Source organism: Ovis canadensis, chromosome 3, assembly GCF_042477335.2.
Source record: "Ovis canadensis isolate MfBH-ARS-UI-01 breed Bighorn chromosome 3, ARS-UI_OviCan_v2, whole genome shotgun sequence".
In the NCBI taxonomy this organism is placed as follows: Eukaryota; Metazoa; Chordata; class Mammalia; order Artiodactyla; family Bovidae; genus Ovis; species Ovis canadensis.
The window spans coordinates 96,474,578-96,490,106 of NC_091247.1; the positions used below are offsets into that span (position 1 = coordinate 96,474,578).

Genomic DNA, 15,529 nt, shown 5'->3' on the forward strand with positions numbered 1-15,529 from the left:
CACCCAAAATGAGGTCCCCTTTGATTATCTCAAAGTCAACAGGTTACTTGAATCTTTTTTACTGGCCAACCTATTTAAAATTTTTACCCAGGCCCCTTATCATGACACTCCTTTTCTTTCTTGCTTCACTTATGTCCACAGCACTCATTGCTGTTGCTTTTGTTCAGTCACCCAGTTGTGTCTAATAACGCTTTGCGTTCCCATGGACTTCAGCATACCAGGCCTCCCTGTCCATCACCATCTCCTGGAGTTTGCCCAAGTTCATGTCCATTGCATTTGTGATGCCATCCAGCCATCTCATTCTCTGTCTTCTTCTCCTTCTGCCCTCAATCTTTCCCAGCATTACAGACTTTTCCAATGAGTTGGCTGTTCACATCAGATGACCAAAATACTGGAGCTTCAGCTACAGCATCAGTCTTTTCAATGAATATTCAGGGTTGATTTCCCTTAGGATTGACTGGTTTGATCTCCTTGCTGTCCAAGGGACTTTTAGGAGTCTTCTCCAGCACCACAGTTTGAAGGCATCAGTACTTGGGTGCTCTGCCCTCTTTATGGTCCAGCTCTCACAACTGTATATGACCACTGGGAAGACCACAGCCTTGACTATATGAACCTTTGTTGACAGAGTAATGTCTCCGCTTTTTAACACATTGTCTAGCTTTATCATAGCTTTTCTGCCAAGAAGCACTCATATCTATGTAATTTTACCACATATTTTTATTATCTCTCTTACTCCACTAGAATATATACTGCTTGAATTCATGGACGTTTATCTATTTTACTTCTTACTTCAGGACAATAACATATAGAATAATGCCTGGATCAGCTGACACTCCATTAATTCATTTGATGAATAAATGATTGACACAAACTATGGAAAAAAAGATGTAAGAAAAATACATCAGATGTGACTATTGTGCAGTCACGCACAGCACATACACAAAGCCAAATGGTTACAGACTTTAATTACCATTAACCTGATATGCAACATAATCACAAGAGTAAAATTCCATCATGTTCATGAGATCTGCTCACACTCAGGGAGAAGTGATTATAGAGAAGGTGTACGAAAGGTAGGGTGCAGATCTTGGGAGCCATCTTAGAATTCTGTTTACCACAAATCCTCATGAAAGGAACTTCTTCTAAAGGTTGCATATACTTCAGGGTAGAAGAAAAATAATCCCAGGTAGAGGATCTGAGACACAAGAAAGAAGAATGAACTAAGAAAATACTAGGCATATGAGTAAATCCATATAAATGCCAACTATTTAAAATAACAAAATATCTGATTTGTGAAATTAATGAGATAACAATATAATTAAGTATTGGATTATAAAAGCATATGAATCCAAAGAGAATGGTTAATGTTAAAGAACGTTAAAGACCTCTAAGATCTATGTATTGTTTGAAAGAAGAATAAAGATATAGATTAAAGATAATGTTAAATGCAGGGATGGAACTTCCCTAGTGGTCCAGTGATTAAGAATCAGCCTTCCAATGCAGGGGATGTGGGTTTGATCCCTGGTCAGTGAACCAAGACCTCACATGCCTTAGGCAATTAAGCCTGTATGTGGAAAACTACAGACCCCAAAGGCCACAATTAGAAAGAAGCCCTCGCAAGGCAACTAAGATTCCATGCAGCAAAAACAAAAAAAAAAAAAAAAAATTAATTTTAAAAACAGTTAAGATTTTAGGCTTTTAAAATGCAGGGACTTCCCTGGTAATCCAGTGATTAAGATTCCATGCTACCATTGGAGGGGGCACAGGTTTGACCCCTGGTGGGGGAACAAAGATCCTGCATTCAGCATGACCACTAAAATAACATTTTTAGACTAACCACTAAAGAACAGAAATAGATTGTATACAAGAGGGACTTTTTAAAAGGAAAAACTGGGATTTTTCTGGTTGTCCACTGGTTAAGACTCTGTACTTTCACTGGCAGGGGCTGCGGGTTTGATCCCTGGTAAAGGGAGTAAGATCCCTCATGCAACATGGCCCAAAATAAAGGAAAAAGCATTCCACTGCACTCTTTCCAACCAGCCTTCTCTCTGGGTCAAACTTGTATCATGGTCTGCTGGATCTCTCAGCTTTCTCTCCCCACTTTCCTCTCTCAGCCACTTCCCTTAGCACGTTTCTTGCACATTTAATCTTCAATTAATTAGCATCTGCTTTTTATATAAGAGCTTCCCTGGTAGCTCAGACAGTAAAGAGTTTGCCTGCAATGTAGGATATCTGTGTTCAATCCTTGGGTTGGGAAGATCCCCTAAATCTGAAGGGAATCTTCGTATTCTTGCCTGGAGAATTCCATGGACAGAGAAGCCTGGTGGGCTACAGTCCATGGAATCGCAAAGAGGTTCAATCCCTGAGTTGGAAAGATCCCCTGGAGAAGGGAATGGCAACCCACTCAAGTATTCTTGCCTGGAGAATTCCATGGACAGAGTAGCCTTGTGGGCTACAGTCCATGGGGGTCTTACAGAGTCAGACACAACTGAGCAATTAACACTTTCTTATATAACGTCCCTACACTAACATGAATTCCAAATTCATCCTATAAAATGAATCTATCCATGACAGCAAAGCTAGACAATGGCAATATAAGTAGGAAAAAGTACAGTACAGGTCAGTCTCATTTATGAATAAATAGTTCCAAATAAAAACATGAGTATACTAAATTTAGCCATGTATACCAAGTTATATACTAGTGGCTTCCCTAGTGGACCAGTTGGTAAAGAATCTGCCTACAATACAGGAGATCCAGGTTCAATTCTTGGGTTAGGAAGATCCCATGGAGAAGGAACCCACTCCAGTAAACTTGCCTGGAGAATTCCATGGACAGAGTATCCAGGCAGGCTATAGTCCATGGGATCACAAAGAGTCAGACACGACTGTGCAATTAACTTCCACTTTTTTTCATACAAAATTAGCACTCTGACAAAGTTGGTTTAAATGCAAGTTTGGTTTAATAGTAGAAAATCAGTTAAGGTCTAGGAAAAGAAATAAAATTTATATTAATATGAAAGAGGAGAAATAAATGTTATTATTCCTAGATGGTATGATTGTCCATGTGCAAAAACCAAAAGAATGTACGGATGACTTATCACAATTAGATAACAGTAAACTTTGGCCACCTCATGCGAAGAGTTAACTCATTGGAAAAGACTCTGATGCTGGGAGGGATTGGGGGCAGGAGGAGAAGGGGACGATAGAGGATGAGATGGCTGGATGGCATCACCGACTCGATGGATGTGAGCTTGAGTGAACTCCAGGAGTTGGTGATGGACAGGGAGGCCTGGCGTGCTACAATTCATGGGGTCGCAAAGAGTCAGACACGACTGAGCGACTGAACTGAACTGAACTGAAAGTTGCTCAAGGATGTACAATTAATATACAAATTTTAAAATATCATTTGCAATAGCATAAAAAGTAAGGTATCTGAAATTAAATATAGTAAAACTTGCATAAGATCTTTATTCAAAAATTTATAAAGATATTAAAAAGATTTAGATAAAAGTACACACTGTTCATGTTTAGGACAACTCATTGTCATAAAAACTTCAATCCTCCCAAGTAGATACATACACATACAAGCTTTGTATACGTGAAATTTGAAAAGTTTAGTTCACAATTCATTTAGATTTTGAAGGAAACAGTGGTCTCTCACTCTCAGAATTCACTCTCTTTATTGCAGGACTCAGCACTCAGGAGCAGCTGGCTGGATAGACAGGTGGAAGGGTTACCTGCAGGCTCAGTTACAGCACAGCTGGGAGACAGCACCCTACGGAGTTAGAGTGCTGTCCGGCAGGATGTGGCACACACCTTGATCCAGAGGACGCAGTGTGGTGCCGCCTCTCCCAAGGCCAGGAACCAAGGGCTACAGGTAGAAGTTTCCCCTCTTATTGGCACGTCTAATACCCATTAGACGTGAGACGGGGAGTCTCACTCCCCGTCCCTATAATGTGGGACTCAGTAGGTCTGGAGATCCCAGTGCCTAAGACATGAATACTTCTATCAGACAACTAGCAATAAAGTAGAAGCTGAAACTGTCCCCTGGCTGATCTGAGGTCCCATGCCCCTGAACCAACAGAAAGAGAAAGTGGTCACTCTACTAGACAAAGAGATTGATCCTTGGAGCTGGCAAACAGAAGGCATAATCAGAGTAAGGGCTGGGAGTCAGAGGGAGGGTGGCTGGTTAAGGCAGGGGTCACAGAAGATCAGTCCACCTTGTCTAGGTTTGTTAGTCGGACTGAGGTATTCCAGAGGCTTTGGGCCACGTGAGGATCCTGAGCAGCTTCAGGGGGTAGAGTTATCACGCAGGAACTGCTAAAATGTTTCCCAGAAATGCCATCCAGCTCCTTTGCTAAGCTCAGGTAGAGGACTGGGACTGCACCTTGTCTGCTATCCTGTAGAGACACAGAGGAAGTGGAGAGCAAAGCCAGGCAAGCTCCAACTTACCAGGACGGGCAGCAGCAGAGCCCTGACCCACCGTCTTCAGGCAGCGCCAGCTTCTCCACTACCCACCTTAAAGAAGAAGCTGAGGAGCCAGAAGAGGAAGCGATATGACCAGGAGAAATGCTTCATGATTTTCGTGTACACAACACCTGGGTCCACAGAGTTCACAGTCACACCTGAGCAGTGTAGTGCACAGTGAAGTGAGAGGAGGACGGTGGGAAGGAAGAGTTAAGTGTGGTTCTGCAGTGTGCAACTAAGGAAGGATCCTACCAGCCCTGTCGGGTAGACGAGACAGGAGACTTGGGGGTGGTGCCAGAGAAGTCCATGTTTCGTAATTTACATGAGTGCCAATACCCAAGCCAGTAAGGAGATATAAGTATTAGAAAGCATGGGGTGATCTTGAGGGGGAATATGATGGATGGTGTTGGAGGAGAGGGAAGTTGTAGATGATGAGAGTGTTGGAAAAGAATGAAAAGGAGGTAGGAAGATGGGGTTGAGAGAAATACTGGGTGCACAGGTGATAAATGGAGGAGATTAACAGCGGGCTTGGGGATATTGGGAGTATTTTAAGGCCAGAATATATTGGAATGAGATGGGAAGGGTTGGGAGGTAGTGTTGGGAGTGGAAGGGCAGGGAGTGTCAGAGGCAGTTACCTGTCCCTTGAAGTCTCTGGGCAAGCTTCCCAGTGAATGAGGCCAAAAGCAATTTGCTGCAATCATAGTTCTGGTTGAAGGTCAAAGGTCTACCGGCCCCTATCAGATGATCCTCATCAATGTACCCATGTGATTGCCGGAAGGAAGATACATTCACCACCCGGGCTGACCCTGCCCGCTGAAGGGCCCCTAGGTGGAGAGAAGACCACATACCCTTAATCCAAGTCATGGAGTAAACCCCCATGCCCACTCCCCAACCTGCTTCTCCACAAGACTACAGGAGAGCAGGGTCCATCCCAGGCTTTCAGAAGACAGTCAGTGGGCCCAGCGCACAGTGTAATGTGAATGGTGACTATTTTCATTAACTGCTTTCAGAAGGTTCTTCTTCTTGTTTTATTCTAGTGTTTTTTGTTTTTTGTGGGTTTTTTTGCCTAAAGTAAAAGTGGAGTTTTCCCTTTTCTGCCACTTGCCAGTTGAAGCTGATTTAATTAATCCTTGTTTATATTTTTATTTTGCTGATGGCTAAGAATGGGGAGGAGAGGCTGGAAAGGCTGTGAAAATTGGCTTTCACACACTCGTACACTCATTCATTCACTAATTCATCCCACAAATATTCACTGCACCCCTGAATCATGGCAGACACCATGCTAGGCACTAAAGACATATGGGTCCTCAGTTTAGGGGGAAAGAAATATGTGCAGAGATTCTTGGGGAAGAGTTTTATTAAACGTTTTTTTAAATTAAAAAAAAATTTTTTTTGAATTTATCTTCCAAAAGAATGAAAGTAAAATTACTATCAATAGGAGAGGTACAAGCAAATCTTTGGGGAAGAAAAGAGTGTCCTAACTATACAAAAAAAAAAGTCTAGATTACATAAAGTATAAAAAATTATAGTTATCACATATGAGTTTACTTATTGTTTCAAAATACTAAAACTATTTTGAGCCCTCCATTTAGATGAAGAATCATAAATGAAAAATTGAGTTGAGGTATTCAGCCATAATTTGCTGAAGAGAAAATTATTCTCAAAGAGGACAGTGAACTCCAGACTTGCAAACATAGTGACATAAAGACCAAAAGGGCTCACAACCTAGTTGGAGGCTGATCTTCATGCAAAAGCATCTGTACAGGAACAGAGCTGTTTACAGGGGCTCAGGTGGTGGTAGTGGTTTAGTTGCTAAGTCGTGTCCAATTCTTTGTGACCGCAGGGACTGCCTGCCAGGCTCCTCTGTCCATGAGATTCTCCAGGCAAGAATCCTGGAGTGGGTTGCCATCTCCTTCTCCAGGGGATCTTCCCAACCCAGGAATCAAACCCAGGTCTCCTGCTGTGTAGGCAGATTCTTTACCAACTGAGCTATGAGGTAAATGGGGGCACCTGGTGGGAGGCAGAAGTGTCAGGACAGGATCCACAGTACGAACAGTATCTGTGCTGAGTGCTGGAAGCTGAATTAAGTTAGCCAGGCTGAAAGGATGGGAAAGGATATTCCAAATAGAGGGAAACACATGTGCAAATTACAGCCAGGATTTGGAAGACAGAGTGTGGCCTAAGAGAGAAAAAATTTTGGCTGAAGATGAGGGTGTGGGTTTGGGAAAGGTCAAGGCGAGGCTCTCAGTCTGCAGGAGGTTTTGTAAGTGGAGATAAATAGCTTAGTTATTGTATAAAGGTCAGAATACCTTCCAAGAACTTGAAGCAAGAAAGTGATGTGATGAAAGGTGATTTCTTAGAAGACACAGAGGGAGACTAGACTAGACAGAGGAGATAGGAGAGAATGAAAAAGTAGGACCATGTGGTCCTTGCCCCCCTCCCTGCCCCATGTCCTCTGCCTGCCTTTTGTCTATAGAAAACTTTAATTGAAGAATAAGTTTAATCAGAAAAGTGAAAAATGGCGGAAACAAAGGAAAACAGTCTAAAGTGACTAAATAATAGTAATTTAGTCATTAAGCACAGTCAAGGACCTTTAGTTCTTTCTCAAAGGTTATAGATAATATGTTGAGCCATATCCTGTGAGTTGTCTTACAGATACCAGAATATCAGGTAGAAAAGTTAACTCCATGGTGACCAGACTGCACCCAGGACATGAGCTGCCACAATTCTGAAAACTGACTACAAAGAAATGGGAACAAACAGACCCTGGAATGGAAGATTAACGCTACCTAAAACAGTGAAGACAAGGCTGTGGTCCTAGTGTGATTAGATTGACCAACCTAGATAGCATATTCAAGAGCAGAGACATTACTTTGCCGACTAAGGTCCGTCTAGTCAAGGCTTTGGTTTTTCCTGTGGTCATGTATGGATGTGAGAATTGGACTGTGAAGAAGGCTGAGCGGCAAAGAATTGATGCGTTTGAACTGTGGTGTTGGAGAAGACTCTTGAGAGTCCCTTGGACTGCAAGGAGATCCAACCAGTCCATTCTGAAGGAGATCAGCCCTGGGATTTCTTTGGAAGGAATGATGCTAAAGCTGAAGCTCCAGTACTTTGGACACCTCATGCGAAGAGTTGACTCATTGGAAAAGACTCAGATGCTGGGAGGGATTGAGGGCAGGAGGAGAAGGGAATGACCCAGGATGAGAGGGCTGGATGGCATCACAGACTCGATGGATGTGAATCTGAGTGAACTCTGGGAGTTGGTGATGGACAGGGAGGCCTGGCGTGCTGCGATTCATGGGGTCACAAAGAGTCGGACACGAGTGAGCGACTGAACTGAACTGAACTAAAACAATGAAGATGATGCTAGTCAGACCACTGATGACCAATTGAAGATGACTGTTAGAGATAAATGTGCTGTTTCCACATGTAATCTCCCCACTACACACTCTGTCTATCAAAGCTCTCACCCGCTGCTTGTCAGGTGGTGGAGTCGGCCTTTGCACAGATGTCCGCCACCCTCCCTACCACTAGTTGCCAGAATCCGAAATAAAGCAAACTTTCCTTTCCATCAACCTGGCCTGTTTATTGGCTTTTGAGTGGCGAGTAGTCAGACGTCTCACACACACACTTTTCAGTAACAAGAAGACAGTTCAAGAAATTATTACTAAGCAAGACACAGGGTATTGTAGCATGTTACAATTTTTGGAAAAGGGAAAAACATATATTAACACATTACAAACCCATAGAGCTTGGCCTTGCTCTTTGTTCACTTTCCAGTCAGGACTAATTTAATTGCTCACTAAAGGGTACATGAGACCTGGCAATAGGAGGTGCCCCCAGGACGGGAATGGGCAGCTGATTTTCCAGGAGAGGAGGAGAGTTTTCCTTTTCTTTCTTTTTCTATATACCCTTTTGTACTTTGGACATATATTCATTACCTGACCAAAAAATTAATTTTCTTTTAAAGAGGCTATTAGAGAGCTTCCTAGATGGCTCAGTGGTAAAGAATCTGCCTGCCAATACAGGAGACATGAGTTCAATCCCTGATCCAGGAGAATCCCACGTGCTGCAGAGCAGCTGGGCCCGTGCACCACGACCACGGAGCCCCAGCATAGCTGAGCTGCAACTACTGAGCCCGCAGGCTGGAACTACTGAACCCCGCGCACCCTAGAGCCTGTGCTCCACAAAGAGAGGCCACTGCAACGAGAAGCCTATGCAGGTCAGCTAGAGAAAGCCCATGCAGCAAGGAAGACCCAGCACAGCCAAAAAGCAATCAATCAATAAACAAAATTATAAAGAGGCTATTAGACAATCCAGAGGAAATGTTAGGGAGAATGTGCCTGCTGCTTAACCCTTCCCTTCCCTAGAAGAACACAGCCTCCTTAAACCTAGTAGCCTAATGCCACCCTCAAGAAGCTTTTGTTGAGATGACTGACTCTACTGGTCTGGCTAGAACTCAGACCTGAGGGAAAGAGAGGTGTGGTGTAGATCTTATATCCTCTTGCTGGATGTATTGATATTTGGGGGCTAACTGATTCCATTACCAGTCTCCTAATCTTGACTGAGGCCAGGTATGGAAAGTAACAATGTATTGGCTCATTACTCAGCATGTATCTGGGTGCCAAGGGAAAGGAGATGAGCATGATAGACAGTAAGCCATGAAAATGCTAGAGGAATGGAAAAGCAGGGGTCACATAGAAGGTAAGTACCCATCCTTCCTTACCTTGGAGCAGATTTGTGAGCAGAAAGGGTCCAGTGTAGTTGGTAGCAAAGGTGAGATCAAGGCCCTCTGGAGTAAGTGTGGTAGGGAACCCTGTGAGAGATGAAAACATAGGTGGTGGGTAATGGAGTGAGAATTCTTAGGGAGACAAAGTCTGGCGAGGATATATTGGGTTCAGTAGAAATGCCCTGGTGGCTCAGACAGTAAAGAATCTACCTGCAAGGCGGGAGACCTGGGTTGGATCCCTTAGTTGGGAAGATCCCCTGGAGGAGGGCAGGGTAACCACTCCAGTATGCCTACAGAATTCCACAGGCAAAGGAGCCTGGTGGGGTCACAAAGAGTTGAACACGACTGAGTGACTAAACCCAGCACAGAAACACCAAAGGAGCATGGATGTGTTGAGATGGGGGCAATGATGTTTGAGACTATAATTTTAGGTTTTTCAGGATAGTGTCTGAATTAGAGTTTCCATGGTATGTACAGGTTAGGCTTGAAGGATGCCTGTTTTGAGGTCCCTGAGCTAGAAATGAAACTCTGGAAATGCATTTAGGGGAAGTAAGTCAAGGCACATACCAGAGACTGCAGCATTGTTAACCAACAGATGAATCTCAGGACACTCCTGCAGCAGCCGCTGAGCAAAGCTCCGGATGGAGGCCACAGAGCTCAGGTCCACCTCACCAAGTAGGAGGCGGTTGCTCTTAGACGTTGCTTGTATCGCAGCCAGGGCTTGCTGTCCACGCTCTCGGCTACGGCAGGCCAGGATCACACGGGCCCCGCGGCGGGCCAGCTCCTGGGATATAGCCTTCCCAATGCCTGTGGGAGGGCAGCTTCAGAGTATGCTTGTCTGGGGAGTGACTAGAGGGCAATGGAGCAAGTAGGGTGGGAAACAAGGGTTCTGACAGTGGGACCTGGTCCTCCTCTCTGCCCTCCCTGTTGGGGCAGTTGGAAGCTGTGGTTGTGGCAGGTCAGGAGGAACACTCACCACTGTTGGCCCCAGTCACCACTGCTGTCTTCCCAGTCAAATCCGTGGAGCAGTGCTGGAGGTCCCAGAGATAAAACTTATGCCAGATCTGCACACTTAGTCTAAGCAGGAGGACCAGAATGAGGACGACAGAGCCAGGACCCCATACTGGGCTGCTGAGTACAGACCACAGCGACATGGCAGAGAAGACTGGCCCACCACCGGGAATTGCTGCCCACAGGAGGGGGGCAGGGAAGGACTAGTGAAAGCTGAGTAGCACTAGCCAACAGGTTGATGTGGAGCACAAAATTTAAGGAGGCACTCACTCTTGGATGTGTTCGAGTATCCCATTTGGACCTGAGAGTGAGTTCCTCCTTAAATTATTTTCACTAGCTATCTGATTGCCTCATTCCATTGCTGGTCGAAGTCAAAGATCAAAAGAGTCAGAGTTTCCCTAAATCCTGCATAGCCTCAAATTTGTCTCCAAAGAAAACTTGGATATGCACTCTAAGGTGAACTGATAGAACTCCAGGGGCTGAAAATCAAATTCCTTATGTCTTGAATCACTCTGTGCTTAAACAGAGCTACCCCCTTCTTCGCGTACTAGAAGGACACTAAGTTCTCCCAACTGAGGCAGATCCCTCTTGTAACACTTGTGTGCTCCTTTGTGGAAATGGGGATGGCTCTCCAGAATGCCTCTCCTGGAGCGCCACCTTGACCCTAAAGCAGGCTCTCCTAAGGGTGTAGCGTAATTATGTGCTGTGTTCTTATAGACCTCTCCAGTTCAGCGAGAGCACACACTTAGAAGGAACTGCTGGACATCAGGCCAATTTTTAAGGCAACTCAGCTGTTTATTTCTGGCAAGCAGACAGAAGGAAGGCAAAATTCCCACTGCCTAGGGCTTAGAATGGGGCAGGCGCTTGGAGGGGAGTGACCACATTTTGAGGGCTGAGTTCATTAGCTGTGCCACAGTCACCTGCGGCTTCGGGGCACCTGTATGGATGGGAGGAGAGGCGCTGCCTTCTCTGTCGTCCCGTTGAGCCTCAGCGGAGCTAAGCAGCACCTGCGTACTTGGGTTCCACAGGCTCACACCAGGAGCCAGCTTCAGTGCTCCCGGCAGTAACACGGGTTTCCACGTCACCTGGGACGTGGCCTCCAGAACTTGAGGCACGGGATGAAGACATTGGTGAGGATCCTGGCTTTCCCGGTCCCCAGGGCCCAGGCCCTGCGGAGGTACACGGGTGCGGCCGGCCCAGAGCTCACCCAGCAGTTCGGCCTCCCTCTCCCAGCCGCTGGGCCACTTAGCACTCGGCCATAGCTTGGGGCTGGGGCTGCGTGCCATGTCCGGGCGTGCCCGGTGTGTGGCGAGAAAACGGAGCCCGGGACTGGGGAAGGGAAGCTTTGAACCAAAGCCTGGCGACGGTAGGCCTAAGCTTAGAGTAGGGAACTGGAGGCTGAGACCGGGGCCCAAAGCTCGGACAGGAACGCCTGGGGGGAAAGGGAAGAACTCTGACCCGGAGACGCGGAAGCTGGGGAGGGAGGCTTGCGGTCCGGCTGGGGCCTCGGTCTTCTTGCCCCGCTGGCGCCCCCGGTAGGCCTCCAGGGGGCGGCCCTCCGAGTCTGGGACCAGGACCTCCGACAGCGGGCGCACCCAGGGGCGCGGCAGCCGCGCGGGGTCCAGACGCGTCATTGCCCCCTTACGGCCAGTTCTGGAGTGAAGTGCGCTGGGCTGCTCGTCAGCCAGCCACGGCGGCTGCGGCTGGAATCCCGCCGAGGGGTTGAGCGTGGTGGGGCAGCCCTCGGAAGGATCAGACACCAACACCCGCGAGGGGATGAGGGGCACCTTCTCCTCCCTGAGTTCCAGCCGGTCTCCAGCCGCGTGCGGCTGGGGCGTGCAACTGTAGAGGTCCTCCAGAGAGAACTGAGAGCTGATGGGCTGTGCCCGCTCGACAGAGGCCTGAGGGCTGGCTACCAAGGACAGCTCCAGAGAAGCGTGGGTACTGCCTGCCGGCACCATCTCCATCCACAGTTGGCTGCTCGAGTTCGAGGATCCGACTGCAAACAGGTCAGTCTGGTCGCTCCTCAACTGGTCACCCAGTTTCTCCAAAGGACCCCGGGACCCTGTCTCCTGAAGCAACTCGGGCGTGGGTGGAGAGCCCGGAGTGTCTGTTAGCTCCCAAGATTCCATCCGCTCCTGAGAACCTGAATCCGTCCACGATCCTCCTAAAGGAATCTGGTCCACGCTCTCCTGGTCCTGGGGAAATGCACAGGGGTGGAGGTTAGGGGTGAGTAATGGATCGGGGGCGGCTTGTGAGAGGTGGGAGGCAGCTGGAGGCTGGGCTTACTTCGCCTTGAGACATCTCCTCCAGCCCCACCGAGGCCCGGGCGTGCAGCACTGGCACGGATCCCTGAGCCCAGGCATCCGTCGTGCAAGCCAAGGGCTCCTCATCCTCGCCCCATGTGGGGTCCTCTGCCACTGCAGATTCTCCCTCGTCCCGAGCCAAAAAGCGCCACTCGGTGATCTGCAGCATGGCCTCGCGTGCCTGACTGATGGTGAATGGAATGCACTACGAAGGCGAGAAAGGCTCTTAGTCCAGAGGGAGGGGTCAGGGAGGGCGGAGATGTGTCTGAAGGACAAGGATCCAGGCCTACCTGCTGGGTCAGATAGACTTTAAAGGCGGAGTCCATGACTCGGGCCACCAGATCAGCCAGGATGTCACCCACCACGTCCTCGCCCTCTTCGAGAGCTGTGAATGCTATCCATTCGGCCTCAGTGAGCCGCCCAGGCACGATGTCCACCTGTGGCACCGGAACCGTAGGTGGCCGCACCTTTTCCGCCTTGGATCGGGTCACCCCACGGTCTCGGACCTGCCTCTGTGGGAAAGGAACAGGGCACTCAGGGTGGGAAACCGAGGAGTGGAGCAGCAATCATGGGTTAGGAGGAAGCTTCCTTAGGTTGTCTAAGATGAAGGAAAGGCCTTTAGAAAGGGTCACTTTACTACTAAGAGCCTACTATGTGACAGATGCTTTTCAGGTGACCTAGACGATTTAATTTTTCAAACAGCTCACTCAGTCCCTTTCACAGACAAAGGAACTGAAGCCTGACAGCAGTTCACCTCCACTTGCTTGGGATTACACAGTGAACCCAGGCTATATATAGCTCTAATTGCACAGTCCTTGCTATTTGCGCTAGTTCAAAGTATTCAAAATTCTTGAGAGTTCAGGAATTTGAAAAAGTCAATAAACAGTACAGGAATTATTGGTGTGTTTCCCATCTTCTCCCACTCCCCAAATCAACTTAGATCCTCATTTCACAATATACATCTAAATAAATTCCAGATGAATTAAAGCATGCACACAAACAAAACAAAATTAAAACAAAAGATAAAATGTAGGGAAAATAGTTTAAATTGTCATATAATCTCTGGGTGAGAAACAGCTGCCTAAGCATAAAAGTAATGTAAGAAATAATACAGAAATGGGTAGGTAACTGTACATATATATATGTCAATTTTTCCTGTACTTTTTATAAATTCCTAATTACAAGCTGATAATAATAGTTATCATTTACTGGCACTTAAAGTATATCAGTCACATACATGGATTCAGTTCCTACATTTTTTAGACTGTATACTATTTTTATCCCCATTTCACAGAATTTGCCCAAGATCACAGAGTAAGGAAGTAGTGGAGTCATAACTCATATGCAGGTTTGTTTGACTCCAGAGCTTGGCTTTATCCTGCTTCCTAAACAAAAAATACATGCAACAAATTTTTTAAAAAGATATTCCCAAATACATTAAAAATGCATATAAATTTTTATAACCGTAAGATCTCCAAGGATAATAAACAAAGAACATAATATTTCAAAAAAGTGGAACTATTGACTAATAAACATTTGAAAAGATGTCCAGTCTTCAAAAGTACCAATTCCAGTTTTATAAATACACAAAGGCATACTCTGAAATGAAAATATATTCTCTAAAATATTCCATGATGTCATTTATAATAGCAGAATATTGAAAACATACATCTAACAAGGAAAATAGGTGGCTAATTGTGTGCTACCTATATGATGAAATATTATGTGACGATTAAAGGCAGTCTTACAATAGCATAAGAAAATACTTATGATGTAATGTTAAATGAAAGAAACGATATAAAATTACACATCAAGTATGACCTCAGGTATGTAAACCAATATGTGTTGAAGCAAAGGAAAGCACCGTGTATATGTTTCTTTCCTACACTCTTCTCCAGTTTATAAGTTCTCTACATTGACTTTATATCCTTTTATAATCAAGAAAAATCCACTGAAAAAGAAAAGTCTAGTCTCCCAAAAACCTATTTTAAGGACATACGAATTTACTAGTAAATTATTGGAAGCCGCTTAAATTCCCCACGACAGTCTCCCTCAAGCTGATTCCTTCCCAACACAATTTCCCTAACTTTTGTCTCCCCACCCCCTAACATTATTGCTTCATACATGGTGTTCCCCAAAATTCATTCTCCCCCAAATCTGGTGTTTCCTAAACCTCACACGGAACTCAAAATCCCTTAAGTTTCGTTTTCCATCTCTGCTAGTGAGAACAGTTCTGTTGGCAAGCCCAAGGAACGGTCCGCAGCCCCGCTCAGGCTTGGCCAGAGCACGGGTAGGTAGGGCTGGGAGAGGAGAGCTGATTCCTTAGACAACCCCGCCCAGGCTCTCATTACACCCGCGCTAATGGCTACACCTAGATGGCCTGACCAGAGGGGTTGGAGATATTACTGCATAAATGCTCTTCAGTCTATTTTAGAGTTTCTTGGCTTTTAAACAATAGACTTTAAGTGCAGCCTCAGAATTGTTGTTTAATCCATTTCTTCCTCCCGAAATTGTTCAAATGAATCCTATCTAGCAACACCCTCTCCTCAGTGCCTGACCAATTCTGGTTTATCCATTTAAATGAGTACCTCAATATAAGAGACTCATTAAACGCATTAACCGTTGTCAAAGTCACTTCTTGTTCTTGGGCTCTTCATCACCCATTTAACCTCCTTCCCTCAGGCTCCAAGTGTGACAATGCTTGTGAGTACGCGTGGTACAGGGGTAGGTTTTCTGTCCTAGTGCACCGACAGGGCTTCTTCGGTCATCTTGAACGCCCGCGTGAAGGGCGGATGCCGGGTGGCACAGAGCTGGCCCACGGCTCCGGACACTGGTCTTAACCCCGCTCTGGGCCACCCTCAGCTGAGCTCAAGCTCACCGGGCCTTCGTGGGCCATCGCCTCAACTGTAGCTTCAACCCCCAGGCTCCAGCAGCTTTCCTGTCCAGCAGCAGCTGCTGCTGCAGCCTATCGGTCTCCTCGGCAACCGCGCCGCAGGCAGGCTCGCCCCGCCCACAG

General features: G+C 46.4%; 2 protein-coding genes and 1 long non-coding RNA gene across 5 annotated transcripts; 1 reads left to right on the top strand and 2 right to left on the bottom strand.

Moving 5' to 3' along the window:
* Positions 1 to 2,941: 2,941 nt before the first annotated feature.
* On the bottom strand, positions 2,942 to 10,516 carry LOC138435620 (retinol dehydrogenase 12-like). Its single transcript, XM_069580516.1, has 6 exons — positions 10,173 to 10,516; positions 9,764 to 10,003; positions 9,194 to 9,283; positions 5,103 to 5,291; positions 4,519 to 4,625; positions 2,942 to 4,400 (listed from the first exon to the last, which is right to left on the bottom strand). Exons 1-6 carry the CDS (start codon positions 10,348 to 10,350, stop codon positions 4,212 to 4,214), a joined length of 993 nt encoding a protein of 330 aa, XP_069436617.1. The 5' UTR covers positions 10,351 to 10,516; the 3' UTR covers positions 2,942 to 4,211.
* A 465-nt stretch (positions 10,517 to 10,981) lies between these two features.
* On the bottom strand, positions 10,982 to 15,521 carry C3H2orf81 (chromosome 3 C2orf81 homolog). 3 transcript variants are annotated; one of them, XM_069580522.1, is made up of 4 exons: positions 15,392 to 15,521; positions 12,804 to 13,025; positions 12,497 to 12,718; positions 10,982 to 12,405 (listed from the first exon to the last, which is right to left on the bottom strand). In XM_069580522.1, the coding sequence occupies exons 1-4, from the start codon at positions 15,407 to 15,409 to the stop codon at positions 11,047 to 11,049; spliced, it is 1,821 nt and encodes a 606-aa protein (XP_069436623.1). In that variant the 5' UTR covers positions 15,410 to 15,521; the 3' UTR covers positions 10,982 to 11,046. The 3 variants fall into 3 exon arrangements, with proteins under 3 accessions (XP_069436623.1, XP_069436624.1, XP_069436626.1); XM_069580523.1 differs by having other exon boundaries at positions 15,102 to 15,506; XM_069580525.1 differs by lacking the exon at positions 12,497 to 12,718 and having other exon boundaries at positions 15,392 to 15,506.
* Positions 11,138 to 14,460, top strand: LOC138435633 (uncharacterized). The gene is made up of 2 exons (XR_011255157.1): positions 11,138 to 11,337; positions 12,105 to 14,460. It is a non-coding gene; the product is annotated as an uncharacterized lncRNA (long non-coding RNA).
* Positions 15,522 to 15,529: the final 8 nt, after the last annotated feature.